This window comes from Musca domestica, unplaced genomic scaffold (genome assembly GCF_030504385.1).
Source record: "Musca domestica strain aabys unplaced genomic scaffold, Musca_domestica.polishedcontigs.V.1.1 19, whole genome shotgun sequence".
NCBI classification, from domain to species: Eukaryota; Metazoa; Arthropoda; class Insecta; order Diptera; family Muscidae; genus Musca; species Musca domestica.
This window is the reverse complement of record NW_026712245.1, coordinates 4,781,569-4,808,933: the sequence shown is the minus strand read 5'-3', so window position 1 is coordinate 4,808,933 and position 27,365 is coordinate 4,781,569. Positions and strand designations below refer to the sequence as shown.

Genomic DNA, 27,365 nt, shown 5'->3' with positions numbered 1-27,365 from the left:
GATACTCTGAATTTGGATAATCCTACTCAAATGTTGGGTACTTAGGTAGATGACAATTCTGGAAGTATAAAATTGTCTTTGGTATGGCCCCCATACAACGCCCTCATCCACTTTATGGTTTTTTAAAAAAAATTTAAGAGTATTATCCAAACGGCCTTAGTGGTATGTTATAGTTTAAAGTGGAACACGTTTGAATGCAGGCACTATTATATAAAAATATTTTGTTTCGCCCAAAGGTAGAGGGTATTAAAAGTTCGGTCCGGCCGACCTTTATGTATTTTATTTGTTACAACTTGAAACTCTATTCGTTTGGAAAACAGTTCGATATAAGGGCAAATTTTTGTTCGCGATTATTTACAACGTTTAATATATACAAGTAAAGAGTATGATACCCTAAGAAAGCGTTGTGGAATATAAAAACGCCGATTATTACAACATATCGATCTTGGGATTACGTATCCAAATTCTCTCGGGTTATTCTAATTCAAGGCAAATTCTCTCTAATTATTCTAATTCAAGGCTAGCTAGCGCCTATGTCTACCTCATTAAATTTGCGAAACAATTAGGGATTAAGAAAATCTACTTACCTCGCCAAAACTCCGTGTTAATGGTCAAAGAAATCATAAAGCTCTTTTCTTTTTCAAAGTAAAAACCTTAATTTTCTAAAAGAAGAAAAAGACATGTAGTTGCATCATTAAATATTTGGCATTTACGACATGTGGTTTTTTCACAGCCACGTCCAATTGCTTTTCATGGCATACGTGACAACTGAAAAAGTACTGTATGTACTAAAAATGTCCATAAATTTTGAACATGCACTTTTAGTATACAGTACTCTTAATTTATCACGTTTACAAAGAAAGTGTCACATGGCAATGGGGTACAGTACCATATGGTACAGTTCAGAATAACTGTAAAACCCTGGAAAACCGTTACCTGGGCACCAACTCTCATCAAGCATCGGTGGTTCAGTGGTAGAATGCTCGCCTGCCACGCGGGCGGCCCGGGTTCGATTCCCGGCCGATGCAATTGACTTTTTTATATTTTTCATTTATTTTTTTTTTTTGTTAAAAAAATAAAATTTAACTGCCTGCAAAGCATTAATTAAATTATTGAAATCAGTATGCTGTCGATCTCGGATACGACATTTGCTTTTTTAAACAACAATTATAATTCAACCATTTTTGCAAGTCCATTGCGATAAATTTAAAGCATTTTAATTATTATCTTTTTTTATTTGAAAATTCTTGGCCTATTTTTTTATGGAACCAAAATTAAGAATTAGAAAATCAAGTGCTTATTTTATTTTTCAAAAAAGTCAATCGCCCGAGCAGGGACTTGAACCCTGGACCCTTGGATTAAAAGTCCAATGCTCTACCGACTGAGCTACCCGGGCCTTGTGAGAACGTTGCCCTATGTTCTTTTTGAACACAGACGACCATTGCGTTAGAACTTTTCTATTTGAATAAAAGAAAACAAAATTATTTAGAATATTTATTTGTAAGTCATAAATTTATTTCGTTCGTAAAAGAGGTGTTGTGCATGTGTGTATGATTTATTTAATTAATAAACAAAACAGAAAAAAAGAACTAATGCTATTAACTTAAAATGTAAATGCTTGTGAAATTGGTAATGTTGTGTCATGCTGGTACTTAAAATTAATTAATTTTATAACAAACAATTCTACTATATATAATTCTTTTAGTTATATTAATATTAATGTTTACTTGTTTTAGGAGAGCAAAAATTATGAAATTTAATTTTAATTTTTTAATTTTTAATTTTTATAATTTTATTTTCAATATCTTTTTTTATCTCAAAATAGGGAAACCCTTTCAAAATGGCCTTAAAGAAGAGAATAGTGGCAATTATCCACTTTCCTTATTAAGTATTGGCCACCTCTTGTAGGTTTCCTCGTGTGGGATCTTCCATTTTTTCTTCATTGTTTAAATTTTAATACATATTTTTTTATTCGTACTTAATTGGCACGGCATATGAGCGGAATCTGATTTCCATCTTGGCACGTTTCTTAAAATTTAAAAAAATAAAAATGTTAAAAATGCTTTGACCGGAGAAGCCGACCATGTAATACCCTACGCCACTACATATCCTCGAATTCAAGTAAAAAAGGGATTTCAATGACTGGACTGCATTTTAAAATTGAGGGGAAAGAGATTTTATAAATTGACCTATGGCGACTCTATAGACGTTCTTTAGGGCGTCTCTTTAGACGTCCTGAAGGGCGTCTCTATAGACGTCCTGAAGGGCGCCTCTAAATACGTCCTCTAGGGCGTCTCAATAGACGTCTTCAAGGGCGTCTCTATAGACGTCCTCTGGGGCGACTCTATAGACGTCCTCTGGGGCGACTCTATAGACGTCCTCTGGGGCGACTTTATAGACGTCCTCTGGGGCGACTCTATAGACGTCCTCTGGGGCGTCTCTATAGACGTCCTCTGGGGCGTCTCTGTAGACGTCTTCTAGGGCGTCTCTATAGACGTCCTGTAGGGCGTCTCCATAGACGTCCTGTAGGGCGTCTCCATAGACGTCCTGTAGGGCGTCTCCATAGACGACCTGAAAGTCGTATCTATAGACGTCCTGTAGGGCGTCTCTATAGACGTCCTGTAGGGCGTCTCTATAGACGTCCTGTAGGGCGTCTCTATAGACGTCCTGTAGGGCGTCTCTATAGACGTCCACAAGGGCGCCTCTATAGACGTCCACAAGGGCGTCTCTATAGACGTCCACGAGGGCGTCTCTGTAGACGTCCACGAAGGCGTCTCTGTAGACGTCCCGTAGGGCGTCTCCATAGACGTCCTGTAGGGCGTCTCCATAGACGTCCTGTAGGGCGTCTCCATAGACGTCCTGTAGGGCGTCTCAATAGACGTCCTGTAGGGCGTCTCTATAGACGTCCTGTAGGGCGTCTCTATAGACGTCCTGTAGGGCGTCTCTATAGACGTCCTGTAGGGCGTCTCTATAGACGTCCTGTAGGGCGTCTCTATAGACGTCCTGTAGGGCGTCTCTATAGACGTCCTGTAGGGCCTCTCTATAGACGTCCTGTAGGGCGTCTCTATAGACGTCCTGACGTATCTATATACGTCCTGACGTATCTATATACGTTCTTTAGCGCATCTCATAGATGATCTAGGTTTATAAACTCAATTTTTATAAACCTCTCTTTTGGATAGCAGTGGTGTAAGTTATGAAAAAAAAAAACAAAATAAAATAAAAATTGTCAAGAAAAAATAAAACTTAAACTAGACTTAATAGCAAATACAGTTATTTGTTTATCTCTCTTAGTATCTTCTAGTGGTGTCCTTTTTAAGGTGTGTTTTTTTACTAAAGTCTATTCAAATTTGTTGTTGGCCTTAAGGATTACATCTGCAGACACAGCATGAGGGGAAGAGGAACCAATCCATGAAAATTCCCTTACAATCATTGTCGGGATCATAGGCCAGTAAGCGATGCCATTTGTATTTCTGCTCACAACCGCATTCGCCAATGCAACGCGGCGTTTGGGCTTTTCTGTGGAGGAAGGAAGATAAGGAAGATATTCAGAAAAATTGAGGATAAATATGTATTTGTTTGCTAATACTTACGAGCAAATTTCCTGATGTATGGCCTGTTCAAAATGTTGTGTATTCACAATGGCCCTAATTTTACCCGCAGAGTTGGAGGCCCAATAGGGTGTGACAATTTCCACCTTCGATTCACAGGCATCCAATCTGTAACAAGGGGACAAAAAGTTTGTGATTTAAAATCGAAAGGCAAATGTTTGAAAATAAAAACTTGGGTGCCCAGTTTTCCTCTAAACCTACCTTCCTGTTGGCGAAGCCTGTTGGCCACTTCTCGGTCCCGTTTGCTTGGCATTTCGATTGCCCGGATTGCCATCCCGATTTCCCTGATTTGCCTGACGTTTATTGCGCAGCTTACCAAAATAGCTCTCACCATGTTCCTCATCGTGCGGTTCCACCTCATCATCGGCCACAAACGAAGGATACGCCCCAGGTGGTAAGAAAATATCTGGTTCATCAATGAAACGCCTCTTTCTCTTCTTCGTCTGTTGCCTTGGTCCACCATCGTCCATATTCATTTCAAAATCGCCATACATTCGTCGCATTAACGCCTTATTATCATCAATGAAACGTTCAATTTTTTCACTGAAAAGAGAGGGTGGAACGTAAATAATTATTTGTATTTCATGTAATTTGAATTTTTTAAAACTATTAATAATTCAATCATAAACAAATTCATTGTTGGCAAACAAATCAGCTTAAATGATATTCCTAACACTTCCACAACGCCTACCATCGTTGTCTCTGGCATATAAGCTCACACCATGTCTGCTAGACTCACATATCATGATTATTTGAAATAAACTGTCAAGAATACTGAGTCTACGCTGTGGTGATTACACATCAACTTTATGGGGTCTCAAATGCATATTTAATAAATTAATTGTAGCTTTTCTCTAATTGCTGTCATTGAATTTCTTAATAATTGCGGTGTTATATTTTTTATTGGAATGTGAAACTCGATATAGGAACACTGGAAGTGAAGTGAGCCGGAGAAGAGGTACGATCGGCTGAAGAAATGAAAAAAGAATGAATGAATGAATGAATGAGGTCTCTATAGAAGTCCTGAAGGTCGTGTATGTAGACATCTTTCAGGTAGTCTCTATTGACATCCTGGGGGCGTCTCTATAGATGTCCTGGGGGCGTCTCTATAGATGTACTGGGGGCGGCTCTATAGATGTCCTCAAGGGCGTCTCTATAGGCGTCCAGAAGGGCGTCTCTATAGACGTCCAGAAGGGCGTCTCTATAGATGTCCAGAAGGGCGTCTCTATAGACGTCCAGAGGGGCGTCTCTATAGACGTCCAGAGTGGCGTCTCTATAGACGTCCAGAGGGGCATCTCTATAGACGTCCTCAAGGGCGTCTCTATAGACGTCCTCAAGGGCGTCTCTATAGAGGTCCTCAAGGGCGTCTCTATAGACGTCCTCAAGGGCGTCTCTATAGACGTCCTCAAGGGCGTCTCCATAGACGCCCTCAAGGACGTCTTTGTAGTCGTCCTGAGGGGCGTCTCTACTAATGTCCTGAATGTCGTCTATATATACCTTCTGAGGGTCGTCTCTGTAGACGCCCTGAAGGCTATAGACCTCCTAAAGCACCTCTCTATACATCTCCTAAAGGGCTTATCTATAAACCTCCTAATGGACATCTCCATAGACCTCTTAAAGAGAGTCCTTATAGACCTCCTAAAGGGCATCTTTATAGATGTTCTAAAGGGCGTCTCTATAGATGTCCTGGAAAGCGTATCTATAGACGTTCATGAAGGTGCCTCTATAGACGTCCAGGAAGGCGTCTATACAGGGTGAGATGTCAAAAGCTGCAAACCAAATTCTGACTGCAGTCATTTCTAAGCCACTCGTCCGACAGCTGTTAAAATTATACCAGTGGCAGCTTATTATATTGTTTACAAGCGTACAAAAGCAATTTGGTGAGAATTTTCCAGAAAAAAACTTATTCGTGATGGAATTCAAGCGTGATAGTGTGATTTCTTTATATTTGGCTGGAAAACAACAAGTGGCTACCGTAAGAGCACGCCAGCATTTAAATGTGAATAAATCTTTTGTGTCTCGTACCATCGCTCGTTACCGTGATACCGGTAGCGTAGCCAGACGTCAAGGAAGTGGACGAAAGAAAACAGGAAAATCAGCAGAAATTGTTCTAAAAATAAAGAAGCCGAAAAATAGCTCGTGAGCTGAACATATCGCACTATTCCATTCGGCAAAAATTGAAAAATGAGCTCGGCGTAAAGCCATTAAAATTCCAAAAAGTGCAAGAACTTACACCACAACAGAAAGAAAATAGACTCAGAAGAGCTAAAAAGTTGTTTCTCTTGGCCGAAAGTGGTGAACTGCCGGATTAGGATTTCTCGATGGAAAAACATTCGTTGTCCAGCAGTTTTTAAACAAACAAAATGAACGTGTTTACTTGCCAAAGAGGTCAGCTGAAAATGTGCACCTTCGGTTGGCCACCAGAACTCAAGCGCTGGCCATGGTGTGGGCCGCCATAACAGCCAATGGTCGCTCTCCGCTCGTTTTAATCGACCGTGGCATCAGAATAAATGCCGAATATTATCGCGATTATATTGTGGAGGGTGTATTAAAGCCGTGGCCACGCAAACATTTTGGCCGTAGACCTTGGACATTCCAACAGGACTCAGCAGCACTATCGTACTCAGCACGTGCCACCCAAGAATGTTTACAAAATGAGGTTCCTTGCTTCATTTCCGGCGCACAATGGCCACCAAAATCTCCGGATACTAATCCGTTAGACTATTGTGTCTGGAGTATTTTGGAAAGCAAGGTTGACACTAAAAAATACCAAAGTGTCGATCATCTCAAGCAAGCGCTTCGCCAGGAAAGGGCCTAAATACCGTAGAGCAACATTCGGTCAGCGTGTGACGGTTTTATTGGCCGTTTGAAGATCATAATTCGTCCCAAAGGTGACCAATTCGAACAAATCTAAACTTATTGTAAAATTTGATGCTATTTCCGAAATTTTTTGCTTTCATTCAATAATTTGTAAAAAAATGTAAAAATTATGTCGTTTGACTTTGTTGCAGTTTTTTATCTCACCCTGTAGATCTCACATAGACATCTTCAAGGGCTTTTTCTATAGACGTCCTCAAGGGCTTTTCTATACATAAGTTATCATCTATTTGCCATATGCTGTAGTATCGATTCCGAACTTCAAATATTTAGCTCCTATATAACGGTTTTAATTTAAGCGGTATTTTTTGACGAACTTTTTTTTTGAAATGTTTAAAGCACCATCCAAATGGTGGAGGATATTAAAATTTCTGCCCTTCTTAATGTAAAAATTATGGCGTTTGACTCTGTTCCAGTTTTTTATCTCACCCTGTATAGACGTCCTCTAGGGCTTTTCTATAGACGTCCTCAAGGGCTTTTCTATAGACGTCCTGGAAGGCGTCTGTAGACTTCCTGGAAGGCGTCTCCGTAGACGTCCTGAAGGGCGTCTGCATAGACGGAGACACCTTATTGAAATGGTGCAACAATAAAAATGTTCGTTATATCCATACCCCACTGTATATTGAAACGCATATACCAGATTGTTCTTATCGGCCAGTTTCTATGAATTGCATGTTGAAAAAAACAGTGGCCCTTGATTTATCGATTATTGAACATGTGCATATGCTGCTTTCACATGTCATTCACTTTCACTAGAAGATTAACAATATACATACATGCATACATATTTACATATTTTATTTTATTTTAATTTTTTTTTTGCTGCTCTTTTGTTCACCATGCACGTTTTCCCACATGCCACACCCCTCGAACATAAGAATTGACAAAAAGAGAACACATGTGCTTTTTGCTAATTTTTCTTGGCACACTCTAAAAATAGAAATTCTTTCACATTTCGATGTGATTTGCAAGAAAAATTGAAAAATTTTCTTCGATATCGTATCGAGCGTAGCATCGGTGGTTTAATGGTAGAATGTTCGCCTCCCACGCGGACGGTCCGGGTTCGATTCCCGGCCGATGCAGTGATTTTATAGATGAATATATGCAATACATTATTCCTTTATTCTCTGAGAATTGTTGACATAACTGCAGATACAGCGGAAATAATTCTCATTCGTGTTATTGATTTGAGGGAATAGAAACTCCATCGATGAGAGTTGAAAACATTGTAAAGTTAGTGGAAATAATTCTCATTCGAGTTAATAATTGTTAAGAATAGTTGAAATTCCGAAACATTGCGACCAGATTGCAAAATTACAATTCCGCCCGAGCAGGGACTTGAACCCTGGACCCTTGGATTAAAAGTCCAATGCTCTACCGACTGAGCTACCCGGGCTACATGATCAAGAAACTTGAGTAGAAAGGAGAGTAAATGGGTAAATCTTATGTCATAACTGAATATCCAATAGATCGGTAGTAAGCATCAAGATATAAAATGTGTACTAGATTTTAGCAGACCCTTTACCAAAATGTACACTACCTCGCTTTGACAATTATATGGTTATGAGTACTTTTTTATTAACAAATCTTGTAAAAGAAAAACGAGTGAAATTCGTTCTAAAAGATCGGAAGCGCGAAACTATATAGCACTATATTGCAGGTTCTGGAACAAAACATATGTTTGAAAATTTTCCTATGGGTCACCATTGTCTAAAGACAGGTATATTAAAATTAAGCAAGTTCTTCAATATCCGAGTACCCAATTTTAATGTGTATTACACTTTTTTGTATATGTGGTGGTTACTTTCAAGAGCTAAGAAGTCTTAACGGGTCGGAATTTTAATACCCTCCACAATTTGGAAGGAACTTTAAACATTTCAAAAAAAAAAAAGAAAAGAAAAATCCGTAAAATATGACGCTTAAATAAAAACTGTTATATGGGAATTATACAAAGACGTGGACCTACATAAGAAATCATCTGCCATATGCTGTAGTACCGATTCCGAACTTCAAATATGAAATTTGAAACAATTCCGCCAGATAATGTCGCTAAAATCTTCAAAATACGAAATAAAGGGAGGTGACGTTATATGGGGTCTATACGAAGACGAGGTTCTACACAGACAATTTTCTGTCAAAGGTTGTAGAACTCATTACGAACATGAAATAAAAAAATGGAAACAATTCCGGTGAACTAATATCATCAAAATACCGAATATATGAGGGCTGTATGAAAACGGTCTACGTTTTAATGGCCCATTTACATAACTTAACTTGTCTACTTAAAAATACACATGTGTGCAAAATTGTTCGATATCCTCCACAGATTGTTAATATATTCTCCATAGAATAGTGGATCGTGTAAAAACAATAAAAACTCACCACCTCATGATATGCTTTGTTGGTACCGATAAGAGACAATGTCCGTCAACATCCTTCTTTTTAAATTTTCTCTTTCGAATTGAGCTTATAATGACCAAAGGAGGACTGTTTTGTTTGCAGCTGTGGCTTGCAAATACAAATATTAAAAAAAACACGGTATCACAAAAACGTAACTTATTAGTAGTATACTCGATTCGCAGAAGAACTACCGCTTCGAGTTTCACTCTATGATCAAATTTGAGCGAGCATTTTGGAGCTCTGTCTATGTAACGTAGGCTTCAATTCATATATCAGAACTTGAGGTGGGGTTATTGCGTGTAATGCATATTTTAGAGATACCAAAAAAAAAGTATTTACCGCCCGAGCAGGGACTTGAACCCTGGACCCTTGGATTAAAAGTCCAATGCTCTACCGACTGAGCTACCCGGGCTTGTGTTTTAAGCCGGTGTCAGTATTGGCAGGAAAGGAAATTGTTGTGTCGGAATTTCAAAATAACTTCCATAAGTTTGACTTGTTCCAAAAGTCGTCTCTTTATAGAACATCTTTCAAAGGACCCTTATCCCTGAAGGGCATTTTATTGGGAGAATCATTGATAATTCTTAAGTTTTGGAGCAATGCTGTCCTAATCGCCAATATAAAATTTATCTTCATAAGCCTTTTAAAATTATTTAGGAGATTTCTGAGTATTCCCATTGAAAAAAGACAGGAAATATCAGAAATAGCCAGAAATGCATTAAAAAATTCAATTTTTTATATACAATTTCTAAATAAATAAAAGAGTCCGTGTAAAGTCCAGGCACAGACCCTCATAGAATTTGTAATGGTCCCAGTCCTATATTCGTATCTTCAATCTTCATAACAGCTACTAAATCTCAAAATAATTTTTAAAGTTGGTTTTTAATGGGTTGATCTACAAAGGACAGCTTATTGCGAATTACCGTTATCAAGCATCGGTGGTTCAGTGGTAGAATGCTCGCCTGCCACGCGGGCGGCCCGGGTTCGATTCCCGGCCGATGCAACTGAATTTTTTGTTAAAGAAAATAACCTAAAAATTCGAATAAAAACTTCAAATGAGGCTTGGTAATAAAATGTTTCCGAATAGTTCCAAATCACAAATTTGGGTTTTACACTGGCATGAAATCCAAATTTTTTATTCAAACGGGTATTATTGTACTCTAAAAAAATTATTCCGCCCGAGCAGGGACTTGAACCCTTTTACTTTTACCACGGGAATGCAGCTCCTTCTGAAAGTGTTAATTTTTAAGTATTTTTTCGGGTCTTATACTTAATTTTTGTCAGTTGATTCCCCGCAAAAATGGATTCGAAAGTCATTTCCATGAATGATTTTTTCCATATCATACCCCATTTACTCAAAGAATGGCACAACTCAAAAAAATGGGTCTTCCCAAAAATATGAATTTTTCGCTCCTTAATAACAAACTCCTAATATAACTAATTCATAAGTTACACTATGAACTAATGTTGTTGATATCGTCACATGCTTAATGTTTCACATACACTTCGTATGAAAAGAATGGGCATTAAGACACATGTCAGCATTCTGTACTTGAAAAAATAGCTTCAATTCAAACCCGATTTTCAGTTAAATTGCTGATTTGATCACCTTGTGATTTCCCTATAACAGACTGTTTTTAGCAGAATACCGTTATCAAGCATCGGTGGTTCAGTGGTAGAATGCTCGCCTGCCACGCGGGCGGCCCGGGTTCGATTCCCGGCCGATGCAACCAGATTTTTTGTAAGAGAAAACAAGTTAGTAACTAAAAAATGGTGGAAATTAAGACTTAGAATTAGGCACAAAACGGTTTTATACACACACACTTGTCTTAAACTGAGCCTTATGCTAACATGATAGACAATTTTTATGATTAAACAATTTTTTAAAAACGGGTTGCATATTTATTCTAAAAGTATAAATCCGCCCGAGCAGGGACTTGAACCCTGGACCCTTGGATTAAAAGTCCAATGCTCTACCGACTGAGCTACCCGGGCTCGTAGAGGTTCTTTCCTACAATAAAGACAGAATATGTGGGATACGAAAATATGGGTATACAGAAATTATATTTGTTCGTGAAAATCCTCTATGTTTTACGGATTTATTAAAGTTTTTACGCTTCAGTATGATTTCTTCTTCCTGCTTACTATTTTTTCTCTTTTATTTCTAAACATAATTCCTTGATTGCGAGTCCAGGGGCGGGATTATATTGAAATTATGAAATGAAAACATTTCCATTAAAATTTTATTACATTATCATAAAACAATAATTGAGGACCAGGATATTCTACTACGAGTATACCTGTTTCTTTATCCCATTATAAAAATCCACTAAAATTGAATTCATTTTCTTCAAATTAAAATAAATTTAAAACTGTAAGTAGAGTTTCAAATCCTGATCTCAAAAACCAAAAATGAATCTGAGGTGTGTTCTCCAGAGCCCAATACTTTTAACTAATAAATATTCGTGTTGAAATTTATCACAAAAAGCATTCCTGGTCTAATTTTATAGCATCGGTGGTTCAGTGGTAGAATGCTCGCCTGCCACGCGGGCGGCCCGGGTTCGATTCCCGGCCGATGCAATTCTATATTTTCTTGAATGGAAATAAGATAAGACGAACATTATGTTCCAAATTAAATTATATAAAATATACAAAAGAAACACAAATTCAGATGCTGTCAAATAAGGCTTCTGCTGCTTCGACGTGTAAACGACTGATTTGATTCTGAATATTACACGAGAGATAATATTAAAAACAGGAAACCAAAACCTGAACTTACCTTAACCCAAACACAATCTTCAACGAAAAATTCTGAACCTCGAACGACTAACGGCCAGAAGCAAATAATTAATATTTTAATGTATATGAGTTGGAAGAAAACTTCTTGTTTTTTGCACCTTCGTTGTTCCTTAGTGGTATTCGAGGCCGTAAGGACCTTTGTGTCCAACAAACTTTTGTAGTTCGAAATTGACGCCACAAAATTCCTATAGTTATTGGGAGATAATTCCTACCGATCTTTTGGTTTCAATATCTGAACATATAGCATCGGTGGTTCAGTGGTAGAATGCTCGCCTGCCACGCGGGCGGCCCGGCCGATGCAATTTGGACTTTTTACTATCCGGTATATTCTACATAAAAGCTACACATAACCAGGAAGAGCCAGGAAATAAGGTATTTATTCTTTCTTTTAAAGCCTTTTTGGCCAAACTCTTTCTGCATCCAAATTGCCGACTAGATAGAAAAAAGTTATGCCGCCCGAGCAGGGACTTGAACCCTGGACCCTTGGATTAAAAGCCCAATGCTCTACCGACTGAGCTACCCGGGCTGTGTATCGAGACCCTCGGGGAATAGGCCGGGATTTGGCAGGGTCTTTGAATTGATATCCCTCTCGTACAACTTTCCAGCAGAGTTTCTACTACCTGCGACAGAGAACCTTTTTTCCGAGTTGAAAATAAGGCATATACTGGAAACTAGATTCCGTCTACAACAGCTCGAATAATAGGTCTTGATTTAGGCGAACCTATAACTCATTTAAAATTTGATTGTGCTAAAAATTTATAAGCCGAAATTTTTAACTCTTGATTAAGATTGGTTAGAGAAAACTGTTCCCCACACAATATTGGCTTTTTAGAGTGATGCATGGGACGCAATACTCGATTTGTTTTGAGTTTGAGCAATACAATTTATTTAATATTTTTTAATAATATTTTTCCAACAAAAAATAACATAACAATTCTAAAAGAATAAAGAAGTGAGGTGTGCTAATAAAATTGCTCCGTATAGTATCAAATCAAACAATTTGGTTTTAAACTAAGCCTTATACTGGCATAGAATTCAATTATTCCTGATTATCATAGTAATTTATTCTAAAAAACCTAATCCGCCCGAGCAGGGACTTGAACCCTGGACCCTTGGATTAAAAGTCCAATGCTCTACCGACTGAGCTACCCGGGCACACAAGGATCGGCTTGCCCTTGTATTATTTTTCATATTTATACCCTGATCATATTAATATATATTTGCATTGCCTCGAAATATAAGTCCTAGCTCACGAAGTCTTATATCTTCCCATCTCGCCGAACTGAGTCAATCCAGCTATGTGTGTACGTTCGACCGTCTGTCCATGTTAATTTGTAATCACGCCACAGGTCGTAACTAAATTTTGCATGAAGTTAGGATAAGGGTCAGAATAGAAGCCTATTTTTGGTGCAGATGATCACAAAATGTCGCTCTATGGGTAACAATTATAGATCGTTCGAACCGTAAGTTTGCGTGGAGTTAGAGTATAGGACACAGATGAGCCCTACAATTTTGGATAGTAATCCGATAATATTTAGTGGGTGAAATGGACAATATTTTTTTGCTAACTTCCAAAAATTCCAATTCAAGGAAATAGCTAGTACGTACATACATCTGACCGTTATGATTTCGTAGACCTATGACCCCCTTTCACGTCAAAGAGCTAAACATAGGGCAATTGCCACGGATTTTGGCATCAACTTGTGGCTCTGGTCATGTTCAAACGAAGTAATGTAATAATGATCTTTAAACAGGAATTTGTTGCATTATTTGTAACCGCATAAGTACCAAATCGGATATTTAGAATGATAATTTAAGTCCAATTACGTATCAATATCTTGAGGGATTTGATCAACCCAGTCCAAAGGATTTCCGGTCTACAAAATCTTTACCATAAATTTTTATATTGTTGGGTATGCCATGGTCGGCCCTATCTGACTGTATTCATTTTTTATACAATTTTCAATAAACCCCTTGAACAACGTCTTTGAGAATTAGTCACTCTTGTTTTTAACAACTTTTTTGTGTTGTATGGCCCAGGACCATCCCTATATAGCATCGGTGGTTCAGTGGTAGAATGCTCGCCTGCCACGCGGGCGGCCCGGGTTCGATTCCCGGCCGATGCAAATTAAATTTTTAAATATTAAACATCAATGAAGTCTTAAAAGACGAGACGAGGAAAATACTTCTCATTCTCTTCGAGTTTGCGCGAGACCAACAACTGCCGATCCTTGGAAATCTTTAGGGGGAACATAAGAGTGTATTTTACTGCGCCCCACTGTAAATATATATTTTTTAAACATTAATTAATTATTTTAGTATTTTGCCAAAAAAGATCTATCGCCCGAGCAGGGACTTGAACCCTGGACCCTTGGATTAAAAGTCCAATGCTCTACCGACTGAGCTACCCGGGCACATAACGAACTGTACCTTCTATCATTTCTATGATGTTCTTGAGGTTTACGGAGATTTTGATTTCTGAGACAGGTCCAGAATGAAGACTCCATGTCTAAGGGGTAAAAACGGAGCTAGGTATGGCTGGGTGGAACTTGTTATACCCTCAACCATACTATGGATGGTATATTAACTTTCTCATTCCGTCCTTGTTTTCCTATAGCCCCCAAATTTAATTATTGAAGGACTTATGCAGTTCCAGATCTTCGTATAGTCCCTATGTAAAGGTACCTCCCAATATTTGGTATTTTATGGCATTAGAGACATTATAGACCAGAATTGTTTCAAATTTCGTATTTAAAGTTCGTAATGGGTACTACAGCCTATGACAATTGCGTATGCAAGTCCACGTCTCCGCATAGCTACCATATAACGATACCTCCTGATATTCAGTATTTTAATGATTTTAGCGACATTATTTATCGGAATTGTTTCAATTTTCGTATTTGATGGTCATAATGGGTACTATAGCCTATGACAAAAAAAAGCGTATGCAGGTCCTCGTCTACGCATAGCCCCATATAACGGATTTCTTATAAATGGTATATTTCGACGATTATTTTTTTTAATATTTCAAGTTTCTTCCAAATGGTGGAGGATATTAAAAGTTCGGCCAGCCCAAAGTAATGTGCTGCTTTACTTGTTTTTTCCACAATATGGAATACAGCAAATATAGAATCCACGCCCCCACTTTTTTTGCGAAGAGATGATGAATTAGAAGGTAAATTTATATGGAAGCTAGGCACCGTTCGTAGGCTGGGATATCTCTCTATTTTGTGGTACTTATCTTTATTATTATTTATAACAAAAAATTCATTCAAGGTTCATGTATAATATGCAGAATATACCCCAGCCAATTAGTTAGTACAAAACCTGGGTATTGTACCACTAAATCATGGAACTTTGTTTCTAACCTGAGAACAATGGAACCCCCCTCACAACTCAAATGGACAACCCTATTATTTTTTCCTTATTTAGAGTTTCTTTCATTGTGTTCTCTTGATCCTTATTTTGGACCCTTATCGGCATATAAAAGTACGGATCGCCCGAGCAGGGACTTGAACCCTGGACCCTTGGATTAAAAGTCCAATGCTCTACCGACTGAGCTACCCGGGCCGCATAGCGCAACCAAAACTTAAAGCATACAATACTTTACCTGCAAGCCTTTTTACACTGAAACTTTAGCTTAATCGAAACTTGGATTTGAAATAGTTTTTCTCAAAATCCGAAATATTAAAACATTAATGTGTATTTGAAATATCTTTTAAGATATATGTTAGGGGGTTCAGATGAAAATCCCAGCTTGAAAATGTTATTTTATGTAGCATCGGTGGTTCAGTGGTAGAATGCTCGCCTGCCACGCGGGCGGCCCGGGTTCGATTCCCGGCCGATGCAGATTAATATTTTTGCCAAAATAATTTTGAATTTAGGAAAACCTGGACAAGTTAAAAAGTATCAGTCGGTTTTGCCGACAGATTTATGCCCTCAGCCAATATTCGATTATTTAAGTATATTTTGACTTCTGTCATAATTATTCAAATTATTGACCCTCTATGACCCTCAGATCTTGTGTTAGCAAAAATGTTTGTATGTATGAAATTTGAAGATAGTTGGATGCTTATTTCACTTTTTTTAAGCATTTAGTTTTTCAATATCCTGAACCTTATGTGGGGGAGGTACCAGAAGAAATGGGTGATCCGCAACATCCTTTATAACATATCTTCTGTTGCTGGAAATATTGAGACGTACCAAGTCGGTCCTAGCACTAATGCAAATATTAGGATTTGCAAAGTTGAAACAAAATCGGAATAATCCTTGCTCTTTTAGTGCAGTACAATGTTTTATTTTTTGAAAATTTCGTCCTTTTGTGAGAAAGGTACCAGAAGGAGTGGACCGATATTGCCCATCTCCAAACTCGATCTATGTTTGATAATAATATTGGGATGTGTCAAGTTTGGATCAAATCGGATACTCCTTTAGAGGGTTATCCAGCCAGCAGAAAGACAGACAGACAAACGGACAGACGGATGGACATCGCTAGATCGACTCCAAATCTCTTGCAACGAACTTGGTCCAAAGAGACCTAGGGCCTAAAACTGTTATTTCGATAATTCACATTTTGGCCGTATCAAATGATATAAAAGTTATACCGCCCGAGCAGGGACTTGAACCCTGGACCCTTGGATTAAAAGTCCAATGCTCTACCGACTGAGCTACCCGGGCCCTTATAAACAAGGTTTGCATTTCCCTTGCTGAGCTCTCCAGTCAGTGTAAATGAATCTAGTTTGAGACCGAAACTAGAACCCATCTTTAATGAAAATCAATTCCAGAAAATATACTTTTTTTAATGGTTGTATCGAGTTGTAAATACTATATTAATTTTTAAAAATTTAAATATTAATTATTTTTAAATTACCTGCATGGTCCTTACTATTGTTTCTTTTTTATTTATATATATATATATATATATATATATATATATATATATATATATATATATATATATATATATATATATATATATATTTTTTTTTTTTTTTTTTTTTTTTTTTTTTTTTTTTTTTTGTAAAAATTATTACATAACCTGCCGCTTTAATCGTCGTAGGTTCAATGAACTTGAAATAAAACACTTTGTATTGTCATTTCTTTGTCATATTAAGAGCTGTTAATATGTGTGACAATGTGATAATTTGTTGTCAGCGACAAATTACAGGCATTTCTTCTAAATTCTCGTAAATTTCAAAGGGTGATAAAAAAACAACAACTTGCAAATCGACTTCTTGTTGTCATTAACAAATGTTATAATGATTTTATTATATATACGACTTGAATTCACATGGCGTTGACAGATACACACACAATTTCTGTTCTTTAAAGCAGCCGCACACACCCGACGATTTGCTAAAAGTGTGGCGTTCGAAGCGAGATTGAAATCATTTGCAAGTATTTTTTTATAATTCAATTAGAACCTCAAAAATCTTAAATAACAGGAAGAATTTTTTGACAAATATTTTTAAAAGCTTATATCAGTGTTGCCATGTGCCAATCGCAGTAAGTGACAGCTGGGTGTATCCTGCTTATTTGTTTTGAGACAAAAAATCTGATGGGTGGAATTTAAAAAATATAATTTCAAGGAGTAAAAATTACGAATTTTTGTAAGGATATTTTTTCAAAACCTGTAGAGTTCTAATCTTGAATTTTTAAAAAAAATATGTCGGCGAGGATTTTTGAGGTATAATCGTAGATTTATAAAAATATTTCATTGAAGGTTTGCAGGGCCAAAATTGTGGATTTTTTTCTGTAAAGGCTTTTGGTGATTTAGTGATGGATTTCCAAGCAATATTTCTGTGGGGACTTTCAATACCATAGTCGTGGATTTTTAAATAATATTTCTTCAAGGACTGTCTTATCGTGGGTTTTTACAGACTATTTCTTCAAGGAATATCTGGACCATTATAGTGGATTTTTAAAGAATTTTTCTTTGGGGACTATCAGGCTCAAATTTTTAGACTTTTAAAAAGAATTTCTCCAAGGAGTAAAATTTGCATTTCTTATAGAAATTCGGGTCTATAGTCGTGGTTTTTTAGAGAATTTCTTACAAGACTATCAGCATTATCATCGTGGATATTTAAATCATATTTTTTCAAAAACAATTATGCCAATAATCGTTTTTTTTAATGAATATTTCTTCAAGGGCTATTAAGGCAATGTCGGAGTTATATTCGTTATATATAGTTATATTCGTGGATTTTTTGATAATATTCCTTCAAAAGCTCTTATGGCCATAATCGTGGATTGTTAAAAAATTATTATTTTAGGGACTGTCTAATTGTGGATTTTTAAATACTACTTCTTAAAGGACTGCCTAATCGTGGATATTTTAAGGAATTTTTAAAGACTATTTTTTTAAGGACTGTCTGGACCATTATAAATACTTTCCAAAGAATGTTTCTTCAAAGACTATAAGATAAATGATAATCGGCCAAGTAATCGTAGGTTTTTAAAGAATATTATCTCAAAGAACATTAGTACCAAATCGTGGATTTTAAAGAATGCTTCTACCAGAATGAACCCATAATTGTAATTAATTAAATAAAAAGCATTTCCTAATTGATTATAAGGACTTTCAGAGCCACTATCATACATTTTCACAGAAGATTTTAACGACTATCGTTACCATAACCGTGGATTTTTAAATACTATTTCTGCAAGAGCTAGTAGGGGTTTTCCAAATAATATTTGTTTGAGAATAATAAGGATCTTAGATTTGTAAAGAATATTCCTTTTAGTAAATCAGCTATATGCTGCTAATACTTAAGAATACTTAATCGAGGATTATCAGGGAGGTAATTATATTTATTCAAACAACATTTATTTGAGAACTATAAAAGCCATATTTGAAAAAATTTAAATAATATTTTTTTAATGACAATTTTGACCATAATCGCGGATTCTTAACGAATATTTCTTCAAGGTATATCGGAGCTATAATTGTGGGTGTCTAAAAATTTGCTTTTAACAACTATCAGAGCCATAACCCTGGATATTTAAAGAATATTTTTAAAGAATATTTTTAAGAGTGCCGCAATCGTTGGTTTTTACAAAATATTTCTTCAAGGACAATTACTCCTTCAGAATTACAATCCCCACAATTGTGGATTATTAAAAACTATTTCTAAAATTACTATGAGGACCATAGCCGTGGATTTTTTTATGGATTACCAAACTTGGACCATCAATCGTGGATTTTTGAAAGATTTCTTTGTCAACGAACATCAAACGTGGACCAGTAGATCATCAAACCTGGACCATCAAACAAAAATTTTATAAAGATCCTTTTGTCGAAGAACATCAAACGAGTCCAGTAGATCACCAAACGTCGATTTTTTGAAAATTTAAAAAAATAAACATGGATTTCTTAAAAATTACTTTGTCGACGAATACCCAACATGGGCCATTAGATCATCATGAACATCCATCGTAGATCATTAGATCATCAAACTTGAACATCCAACCTGGACTGTCAAACGGGGATTTTTATACCCTACACCACAAGGTGGTCAGGGTATTATGTCTTTGTGCATTTGTTTGTAACAGGCAGAAGGAAACGAGATAGACCCATAGTTCCTTTTGATGGTCTGCATAGAATCACATTCTGAGTCAATTTATGCATGTCCGTCCGCCCGTCTGTCCATGTATTTTTGTAAACAAAGTACAGGTCGCATTTATTGCCCGATCCAGATGAAATTTTGCAAAGATCTTTTGTTTGGCCCAAGGACGAACCCTATTGAAATTGGAGATAATCGGTCAAAATTTAGATATAGCTCCCATATATATCTTCGTCCGATTTGCCTTTTATTGTGCACCAAACGTGTAATATCAGCCCGAATTGTATGGAATTTTGCATATACACCCAAATTAGGCCTGAAAATATGTATGCCAAATTTAATCGAAATCGGGGCAGATATAGCTATAGCTCCCATATATATTGTTCATACGATTTGTTATTTTTGTCCACCGCCGCCGTAATATGCACTATGCAACAACAATATTTGGGGAAATATATCAAATACAGATCAGAAATACATTTGCTAAATTTTATCGAGATCGGTTCAGATTTGGATATAGCTCCCATATATAACTTCGTCCGATTTACCTTTGATTGTGCACCAAACGTCTAATATTTGTCCAAATGAGATGGAATTTGGCACTTACGACCGAATTGAGTCTAGAAGCTAGTATGTCAAATTTGGTGAAGATCGGTTCAGATATAGCTATAGCTTCCATGTATATTATTCATCCGATTTGTTATATTTGTTACCCACAACCGTAATATGCACTCCGTAACAACGATATTCAGGGAAATATATCAAATACAAATTTTATCGAGATCGGTTCAGATTTGGATATAGCTCCCATATATATCTTTATCCGATTTCAAATTAATTGTGTACCAAATGGGCAATACAATTCCGAATTTAAAAGATAAAAATGCTTCGGCATATTTAGTCCTTTGAACTTTAAATTATAATTATAATCATAGCGTGTATGATTGAATTGTCTCATAAAAACTTTTAATTGTTATGCGGAGCTCTACTAAATTAGCAAAGTGGTGTAGGGTATCATAAAGTCGGCCCCGCCCGACTTGAAGACTTTCTTTACTGGTTTTAAGGTCTCTTTGTCATAGACTATCCAACATGGACTGTCGAAAGTGGATTTATTTAAGATTTCTTTGTCAAGAACCATCTAACAATGCAGATATTTTCTTGATATATAAAGGGGATAGCTATTTCTATTCGTTGCTGACATATGCTAAAGTTTGATAAAAAAGAATTTTGTCTTTGACGGCATCTTTCTAAAATTATGCTTTGTAGGAGAATTTTGCACCACTTCATATAACCCAAAAATGTTTAACCCAAAATTGTGGCGTCTTGGTAAGATTAAGACTTTTGATGTATTTTGGGATCTGTAGTAGAATTTTATGACAAATTAATTTGTAGAATATTTTGACGTGCTATGATCCCGTTTAAAGGGAGTTTTTAACCATATTTTGAACAAGGACCAAACAGACTCTTTTAATGACTCGTTTGAAGTTTACAATTTTCCACCAAATTAATCGTCGTATTCTTATCTGGAATATTATCGAAGACACTATATATCGAAAATGTAAGGATTTCAAGGAATCTTAGTCCCAAATTTTCAAAAAATTTGGAAGAGTGTGAACTTGGACCCACCATTTTAGCTACTTTGCAATTTAAACGTTCAATCCTCCGACACGAGTATCATCTATTTATAGTTCTACTCTCATAATCTAATAATTTCTTCTTTAATTATGGAAAAAAATTGAATTTTGTCGCACAGTGTCTTATTATTATAAAAATAAACTCACTATCGTCTGATTCCTCTGGCGTTTACTTTAATCGAATTTAGTATATTTAGATCAAACACAACCAAAAATTCCCTTTAACATAATAAAATATAGCAAAAACACTCTCGCTAATAGTTTAATGGTTAATTGTTTAATTTTTTACGGTTGTTCGGTCTGTGTGAAATCACCTTGAATTATCGCTAAGTGGGTCAGTTTTATGAGTGTTAATTAATTGATGTTGGTGCTGCTGTTGCCAATTATTGTATTATTTTTTAGTTAGTCTTTTTTGATTATCGTCTTTTTTTCGATTTTTTGAAGAATGTTGTTAATTTTTCAAAAATAAATTAGAAGATGGCAAAATCTAAATAAAAAAAGAGCATAAAATCAAACGAACGTCAAAACACTATTTGTCAAAATTTTCAACACTTCAAAGGTTAAGGTCACATTGCCACTTGCTTGTGATTGGTTTTTGGTTGGAAATTCTGTCCCTCTGTCTGTTTCACAACTGTTAATCTTATTTTATTATAAGCCAAAGAGAGGAAGCCATTTATGTGTGGAGAAAGAGAGAGGAAGTTACTTACATTGGATAACTGTTGCCGGCTGTCGGACAGAATAACTGATGATAACGTTTTATACAGGGCACACCCTTTATCAAATCGCCACGTACATCCAGACCCAAAGCCACCGACAGAGCTGTCCACCAAATCTAAACAAAATATAAAAATTGAAGTCAATTGTGGGTTGTAAAGTAATAAAAAAGTATCAATAAATATTTATTTATTTATATTTACAGTAATTTGACAATGTGCTAGACATGGAGATCATTAGGGTGATAGCAATAAGTGTTGTTAATGCTGGCGTCTTTAAATCATTAAATACTGATAACACAAGCATACAAAAATTTTTGAAATATAAAAATAATTAAGTGTAATTCTAACAAGTTAAAAAGTATCAGTCGGTTTTGCCGACAGATGTATACCCTCAGACAATGTTCGACTATTTAAATATATTTTGACTTCTGTTATGATTATTTAGATTGTTGACCCTCTATGGAGTAGGTTCCGAGGGATTTGGGTCAATATTGTCCATTTCGTATCGAACCTAAGTAAATATGATATAAATATTGCGACGTGCCAGGCTTTGACTATATCGACTGCTTCCTTCACTTTATGTGAGATATGTGTAAATTTTTAGATCCGAAACAGATAAAAATATTGTTATGGGCAAAATTACAAGAAAATCGAACATTTATATCCAATTCTATGCGAAATTCCATATTCATCCCAGGTTTCTGGTTGAGAAAAACATTTAGTTGTAAAGAATCGTTGACTTGTTTCGCAAGTTATGACCGATAAAAGTAGTGAAAATTGTGACCCTTTGTGGATGAGGTACCAGAAGGGGTTCGCAGTCATCTATCATCTTCACAACAGATCTTCTGTTAGCAAAAACGTTTGTATGTATGTGTGAAATTTGAGGAGAGCTTTCCTTGAGCGTTTTGTTTTTCAAAATCTTGAACCCAGAGTGGGGGAGTTACCAGAAGGCATGGTCCGATCTCCACCATATTTATAAAAGATCTTGTGTTGATGGAAATATTGTATTGTATAGTCTGAATGGAGTCGAATGATAATTTTGCGTTTTATGAGCTTCATGGATACTCAAAATGTTGACCTATTGTGGGGGAGGTACCAGAAGAAGTGAACCTATATATTCCATCTCTTATGTTAGTAGAAACAATGGGATGTGTGAAATATGAAGAGAAACCGATTCTTATGTCGGATTTTATGATTGTTTTAATTATTCAAAACTTTGACCATTTGTGGGGGAGGTACCAGATGGAATGGTCCGATCTCTACAATCTTTATAACAGATCTTGTGTTAATAGAAATATTGAGAAGTGCCAAGTCTGTATGGAATAGGATGTTAATTACGCATTTTACGAGGTACCAGAAGGAGACTTTCAGTTAATAGAAATATTGTATTATAAATATCGATGTGTGTGATTTGAAGACAATCGGACTCTTACATCATATTTTATAAGAGTTATAAATATTCAAAATGTTGACCCTTTGTGGGGGAGGTACTTGATGAATTGTACCGATATTGTTCATTTTCGCACCTGAAATAGCACTGATGCAAATATCAGGATTTCAAAATTTGGAGTAAAATCGGATGATCCTTTCGCTTTCTATGCAGTAAATTACTTTCTTTGAAAATTTCCAGAAGGAGTGGACAGATATTGCCTATCTCCGAACTCGATCTAAGTTTTACAACAGTATTGCAATGTATTAAGTTTGGACCAAATCAGATACTCCCTTCAAGAGTTATCGTGCGCACCAGCCAGACAGACGGACAGACATCGCTAGGTCGACTCCAAATGTCCTGAAACGGATTTGGTCCTAGGGTCTAAAACCTTTATTTCGATTAGGCACATTTTGACCGTATCAAATGATACATGGCTGAGGGTATAAAAAATTTTGTCGAAAAATACCTTTTAAATGAAAACCGTTATACGAGGACGTGGTCCTGCATAACTAATTATTTGTTCATAGGTTCTAGTACCCACTACGATTTTCAACTAAAAAAAATGTAAAATGTTTCTAAATTCATCAAAATAATTCATCAAATGGACCGACATGGCCCATTTACGAACTTAACACACGTGTGCAAATTTTTAGCCACGCTCATTAATGCTGTTAGCGTAGCCCGGCGTCAAGTAAGTGAACGGAAGAAAACAACAACATCAGCAGAAATGGTTAAAAAAGTAAAGAAGCGACTTGATCGAAACCCGCGCAATTTCCGAAAAATGGCTCGTGAGCTGCATATCGTGAGCATATCGCAATATTCCATTCGGCAAATTTTGAAAATGAGATCGGGTAAAGCCATTGAAATTCCAAACAGTGCAAGAACTTACACCGCAACAGAAAGATAATAGAATAAAAAGAGTTGCTTCGCTTGGCCGAAAGTGGTGAACTGCCGAATTCGTTGTCCAGCAGTTTGTAAACAAACAAAATGATCGTCTTTACTTGCCAAAGAGGTCAGCTGAAAATGTGCTCCTTCGGTTGGCCACCAAAACTCAAGCGCCGGCCATGGTGATGGTGTGGGTCGCCATAACAGCCGATGGTTGCTCTTCGCTCGTATTAATCGACCGTGGTATCAGAATAAATGCCGAATATTATCGCGAAAATATTCTGGAGGGTGTATTAAAGCATTGGGCACGCAAACATTTTGGCCGCAGACCTTGGACATTCCAAGAGGCCTCAGCATCGTCGCACTCAGCACGCGCCACCCAAGAATGGTTACAAAATGAGGTTCCTCGCTTCATTTCCACCTCCAAATGGCCACCAAAATCTCCGAATACCAATCCGTTGGACTATTGTGTCTGGAGTATTTTGAAAAGCAAGGTTGTCACTAAAAAAATACGAAAGTGTCGATCACCTCAAGCAAGCGCTTCGCCGGGAATGGGCCAAAATACTGCAGAGCAACATTCGGGCAGCGTGTGACGGTTTCATTGCCTGTTTGAAGGCCATAATTCGTACCAAAGGTGCCCAATTCGAACAAATCTAAACTTATTTTAAAATTTGATGTTAATTCCGACATTTTTTGCTTTCATTCGATAAAATTTAAAAAAAAAAACATTTAAAGATTATGGCGTTTGACTTGCAGTTTTTTTATATCACCCTGTATATACTTTATAGGGTCTGACATGAGTATTTTGAGGAGTTATAAATGGAATGACAAATTTAATTTACCCTCCATAGGGTATAAAAACATTTAGATTGCTTTAAGAGTCCGTGGTATTGAAATTGTTTATTTAAGTATAGTTCGTATAAAGCAGTGACTTCACGTTACCAATCGATTTGATATCGAATCTTACAAATTCCAAATGAAGGAGAATTACGACAGTAAAATTTTTCACCCCGTCATCTTTTTCACAATGTATTAACTCTATTTTTAGGCCAGATTACACATCATGTTTGGGCCATATGCAACGTAACTTGATCCACATTTATTTTTAGCATTTTATAGCGTAGCCTTCGGTTTCGAGAAAAAATTGGATTTCTGTAGAGCATCTACTACAGAAATCCAATTTTTTTCTCAAACCGATTTTTTCTAAGAAGTGTCACTCTTTGACTAAATAAGCAATATGACTTTAACATAAATATTATACCGGGTTTTAAATCATTTGATTTCTTCTATATTTTTTCAGATTTCGAGGAATATGCTATATGTGAGCATGATGAATGGAGAGCGATTGGGAAATCGGTAAGTAGTATTTGTTAGGTTGAAAATTTATTTAAGCTAAAACAATGTTTTTCAAATCTCTCCTCTCAATAATTAAAAATAAATACTTCTTGTGTTGTCCAGTGTAATCTACCATTGATAATTAAATTCCAAAAACGTATTGAATGAATCACGTGCCATTAGAAGAGATGTCAGTACGGTAATTCTTTTCTTGGCTTTTTTGTTTATTACGGAGAGGAGTTGCTTTCGGTCAGCACATTCAATGGACGTCGCCTCCACTGGCATTCTTTATATCAAACGGACGTTGTAGACGTTGACGAGCGGCTCTCTATAGAATATTTATGAATGAATGAATAAAAATATCTAAACGATGACGATGATGATGATGATGGCGATGATAATGATGAAATACACGTTAGATTCTAGTTTCAAATTTATTCATTCATAATTATTATTTTTTTCTTCTGATGTTGTTTTTTCTATGATTGATATGCACTTGTAATTTGAGCTGGGCTGGGTGGTGATGTCGTCGTCTGTCCGTCCATTCAACGAATACTGACATACTGACTGACTAACACGGACGGGTGGGCTAGTTGGATGGCTTGATGGCTGGCTGATTGACTAGTTTTTGTTTCAAGACCTTCCTTCTGGCTATGAAAAGACATCTAAGTGTATTAGAAGTGGCGGTGGAGAGGAGGGGGAGCAAGAGACGTCAAAAGGTGTTTTATTTAAACATGTGTTGTATTTCACAAACTGAACAAGTTGTTTTTTTAACTTAATAGTTTGTGTCCACAAAGAAGTAAAGATGATGAAAGATAATGATGATATTGTTCATTGATCAGCTGTTGCTTGGCTGAAGATGCAAAACGGGTTTCAGTTTTGAGCTATTAGTTTAAGACTAATTTATTTCGAAAAATGCATTGAACTTTGCTGAACAAATTCGCCACTGTTTGGAGATCCTCCAAGCAGCATCGGTGGTTCAGTGGTAGAATGCTCGCCTGCCACGCGGGCGGCCCGGGTTCGATTCCCGGCCGATGCAGACGACTTTTTTGATTTCATAATTTCTTTATATTTTTCAATATAAAATAAATAATGGAGCATACACGCGCTTGACTTACAAAATTTTAGAATTAATTACAACCATAAGTTATTTAAAAATACAAATGTTGAAATGTTGTCAAGGGACAACATTAGTGGAAAAGCCAAAAAGATTATGAAAGTAGAGCTAAAAACATAAGACATATGTGTAGGCGTTGTAAAAGATTCCATCAGCAGGTATCCCCACCATTTTTATATTTTTGAAAATATTCGAGTTAAAATTCCTCGGAATCCATGAAAGCAGTAGTGAAATAGCTGACTGACTGAATGAGAATAAACGCTCTGACGAAACGGCTAAAGATAGAATAAAATTAATTTAAATTAAATTAAATTTTTATCAAGGGTAAGTCTTGGTGCGAAGGCATGGGACAAGGCTGGATTTTTCGAAATTCGTACTAAAAAGGTACGAAAAGTACTAAAATGTACTAAAAATTGTATACTTTGTATGGACAGCGGAATGAGTTAGAATGAAATTTGGAATGAGGGTCACTAGTGGAGTGCAGGTAGATGTACCGAACTTCGAACTTTCAGGTTACGAAAAGTTCTAAAATGGTACTAACCATTTAAAATGGTACCATTTGGTATTGCAAGAGCGGATAGAGATAAATACTTGAAATTTGATATGAGAATCAAGGATCGAAATTAAGTTTGATACATAAAAGTAGTTTTAGAAATATGTTAAAGGGGCGAACTATCCAAATCGGTACTAAATTAGGAACAGTTTGGTTTAGGGTGAAAAGATGAAGCGGAAAATTGGAAATTTATTATTGGGGTCCCTGTTGATGGTAGGTTTGTGATAAAGAGGTGGTTTTGAAATAGGGTACTACAATAAGTAATAAAGGGTCGCTGTTCATGTGTAGCCTTGACATATAGAGGTGGTTTCGGAAATGCGTATTATAATTGTACGAAAAGTACTGAGTGATACTAAATTTGGCATTGGGTGAAGTGATAGAAATTAAATTCTGGAATTTGATACTAAAATCAAGGTTGGAAAATAGGTTTGAGATATGAGGTGATTT

At 36.4% G+C, this 27,365-nt stretch overlaps 1 protein-coding gene and 17 non-coding genes across 19 annotated transcripts in view; 8 read left to right on the top strand and 10 right to left on the bottom strand.

Moving 5' to 3' along the window:
* Positions 1-957: 957 nt before the first annotated feature.
* Positions 958-1,028, top strand: TRNAG-GCC (transfer RNA glycine (anticodon GCC)). Its single transcript has one exon. It is a non-coding gene; the product is annotated as a tRNA-Gly (tRNA).
* Positions 1,029-1,323: 295 nt separating this feature from the next.
* TRNAK-UUU (transfer RNA lysine (anticodon UUU)) lies at positions 1,324-1,396 on the bottom strand. Its single transcript has one exon. It is a non-coding gene; the product is annotated as a tRNA-Lys (tRNA).
* An 85-nt stretch (positions 1,397-1,481) lies between these two features.
* The window catches only part of LOC101890447 (protein spaetzle 3), an 85,845-nt gene continuing 59,961 nt past the window's right edge, over positions 1,482-27,365 (bottom strand). For both annotated transcript variants that reach the window (XM_005189201.4, XM_011296569.3), the window contains 4 exons: positions 21,588-21,712; positions 3,813-4,154; positions 3,594-3,719; positions 1,482-3,519 (listed from right to left, as the gene is read on the bottom strand). In XM_005189201.4, coding sequence (XP_005189258.2) covers positions 3,363-3,519; positions 3,594-3,719; positions 3,813-4,154; positions 21,588-21,712 — 750 coding nt within the window. In that variant the 3' untranslated portion in view covers positions 1,482-3,362. The remainder of the gene's footprint in view (positions 3,520-3,593; positions 3,720-3,812; positions 4,155-21,587; positions 21,713-27,365) is intronic.
* On the top strand, positions 7,500-7,570 carry TRNAG-CCC (transfer RNA glycine (anticodon CCC)). Its single transcript has one exon. It is a non-coding gene; the product is annotated as a tRNA-Gly (tRNA).
* Positions 7,812-7,884, bottom strand: TRNAK-UUU (transfer RNA lysine (anticodon UUU)). The gene has a single exon. It is a non-coding gene; the product is annotated as a tRNA-Lys (tRNA).
* TRNAK-UUU (transfer RNA lysine (anticodon UUU)) lies at positions 9,228-9,300 on the bottom strand. The gene has a single exon. It is a non-coding gene; the product is annotated as a tRNA-Lys (tRNA).
* On the top strand, positions 9,818-9,888 carry TRNAG-GCC (transfer RNA glycine (anticodon GCC)). Its single transcript has one exon. It is a non-coding gene; the product is annotated as a tRNA-Gly (tRNA).
* Positions 10,544-10,614, top strand: TRNAG-GCC (transfer RNA glycine (anticodon GCC)). Its single transcript has one exon. It is a non-coding gene; the product is annotated as a tRNA-Gly (tRNA).
* On the bottom strand, positions 10,808-10,880 carry TRNAK-UUU (transfer RNA lysine (anticodon UUU)). Its single transcript has one exon. It is a non-coding gene; the product is annotated as a tRNA-Lys (tRNA).
* On the top strand, positions 11,395-11,465 carry TRNAG-GCC (transfer RNA glycine (anticodon GCC)). Its single transcript has one exon. It is a non-coding gene; the product is annotated as a tRNA-Gly (tRNA).
* TRNAK-UUU (transfer RNA lysine (anticodon UUU)) lies at positions 12,138-12,210 on the bottom strand. Its single transcript has one exon. It is a non-coding gene; the product is annotated as a tRNA-Lys (tRNA).
* TRNAK-UUU (transfer RNA lysine (anticodon UUU)) lies at positions 12,767-12,839 on the bottom strand. The gene has a single exon. It is a non-coding gene; the product is annotated as a tRNA-Lys (tRNA).
* Positions 13,740-13,810, top strand: TRNAG-GCC (transfer RNA glycine (anticodon GCC)). The gene has a single exon. It is a non-coding gene; the product is annotated as a tRNA-Gly (tRNA).
* On the bottom strand, positions 14,026-14,098 carry TRNAK-UUU (transfer RNA lysine (anticodon UUU)). The gene has a single exon. It is a non-coding gene; the product is annotated as a tRNA-Lys (tRNA).
* TRNAK-UUU (transfer RNA lysine (anticodon UUU)) lies at positions 15,182-15,254 on the bottom strand. Its single transcript has one exon. It is a non-coding gene; the product is annotated as a tRNA-Lys (tRNA).
* On the top strand, positions 15,463-15,533 carry TRNAG-GCC (transfer RNA glycine (anticodon GCC)). Its single transcript has one exon. It is a non-coding gene; the product is annotated as a tRNA-Gly (tRNA).
* On the bottom strand, positions 16,289-16,361 carry TRNAK-UUU (transfer RNA lysine (anticodon UUU)). The gene has a single exon. It is a non-coding gene; the product is annotated as a tRNA-Lys (tRNA).
* Positions 26,217-26,287, top strand: TRNAG-GCC (transfer RNA glycine (anticodon GCC)). Its single transcript has one exon. It is a non-coding gene; the product is annotated as a tRNA-Gly (tRNA).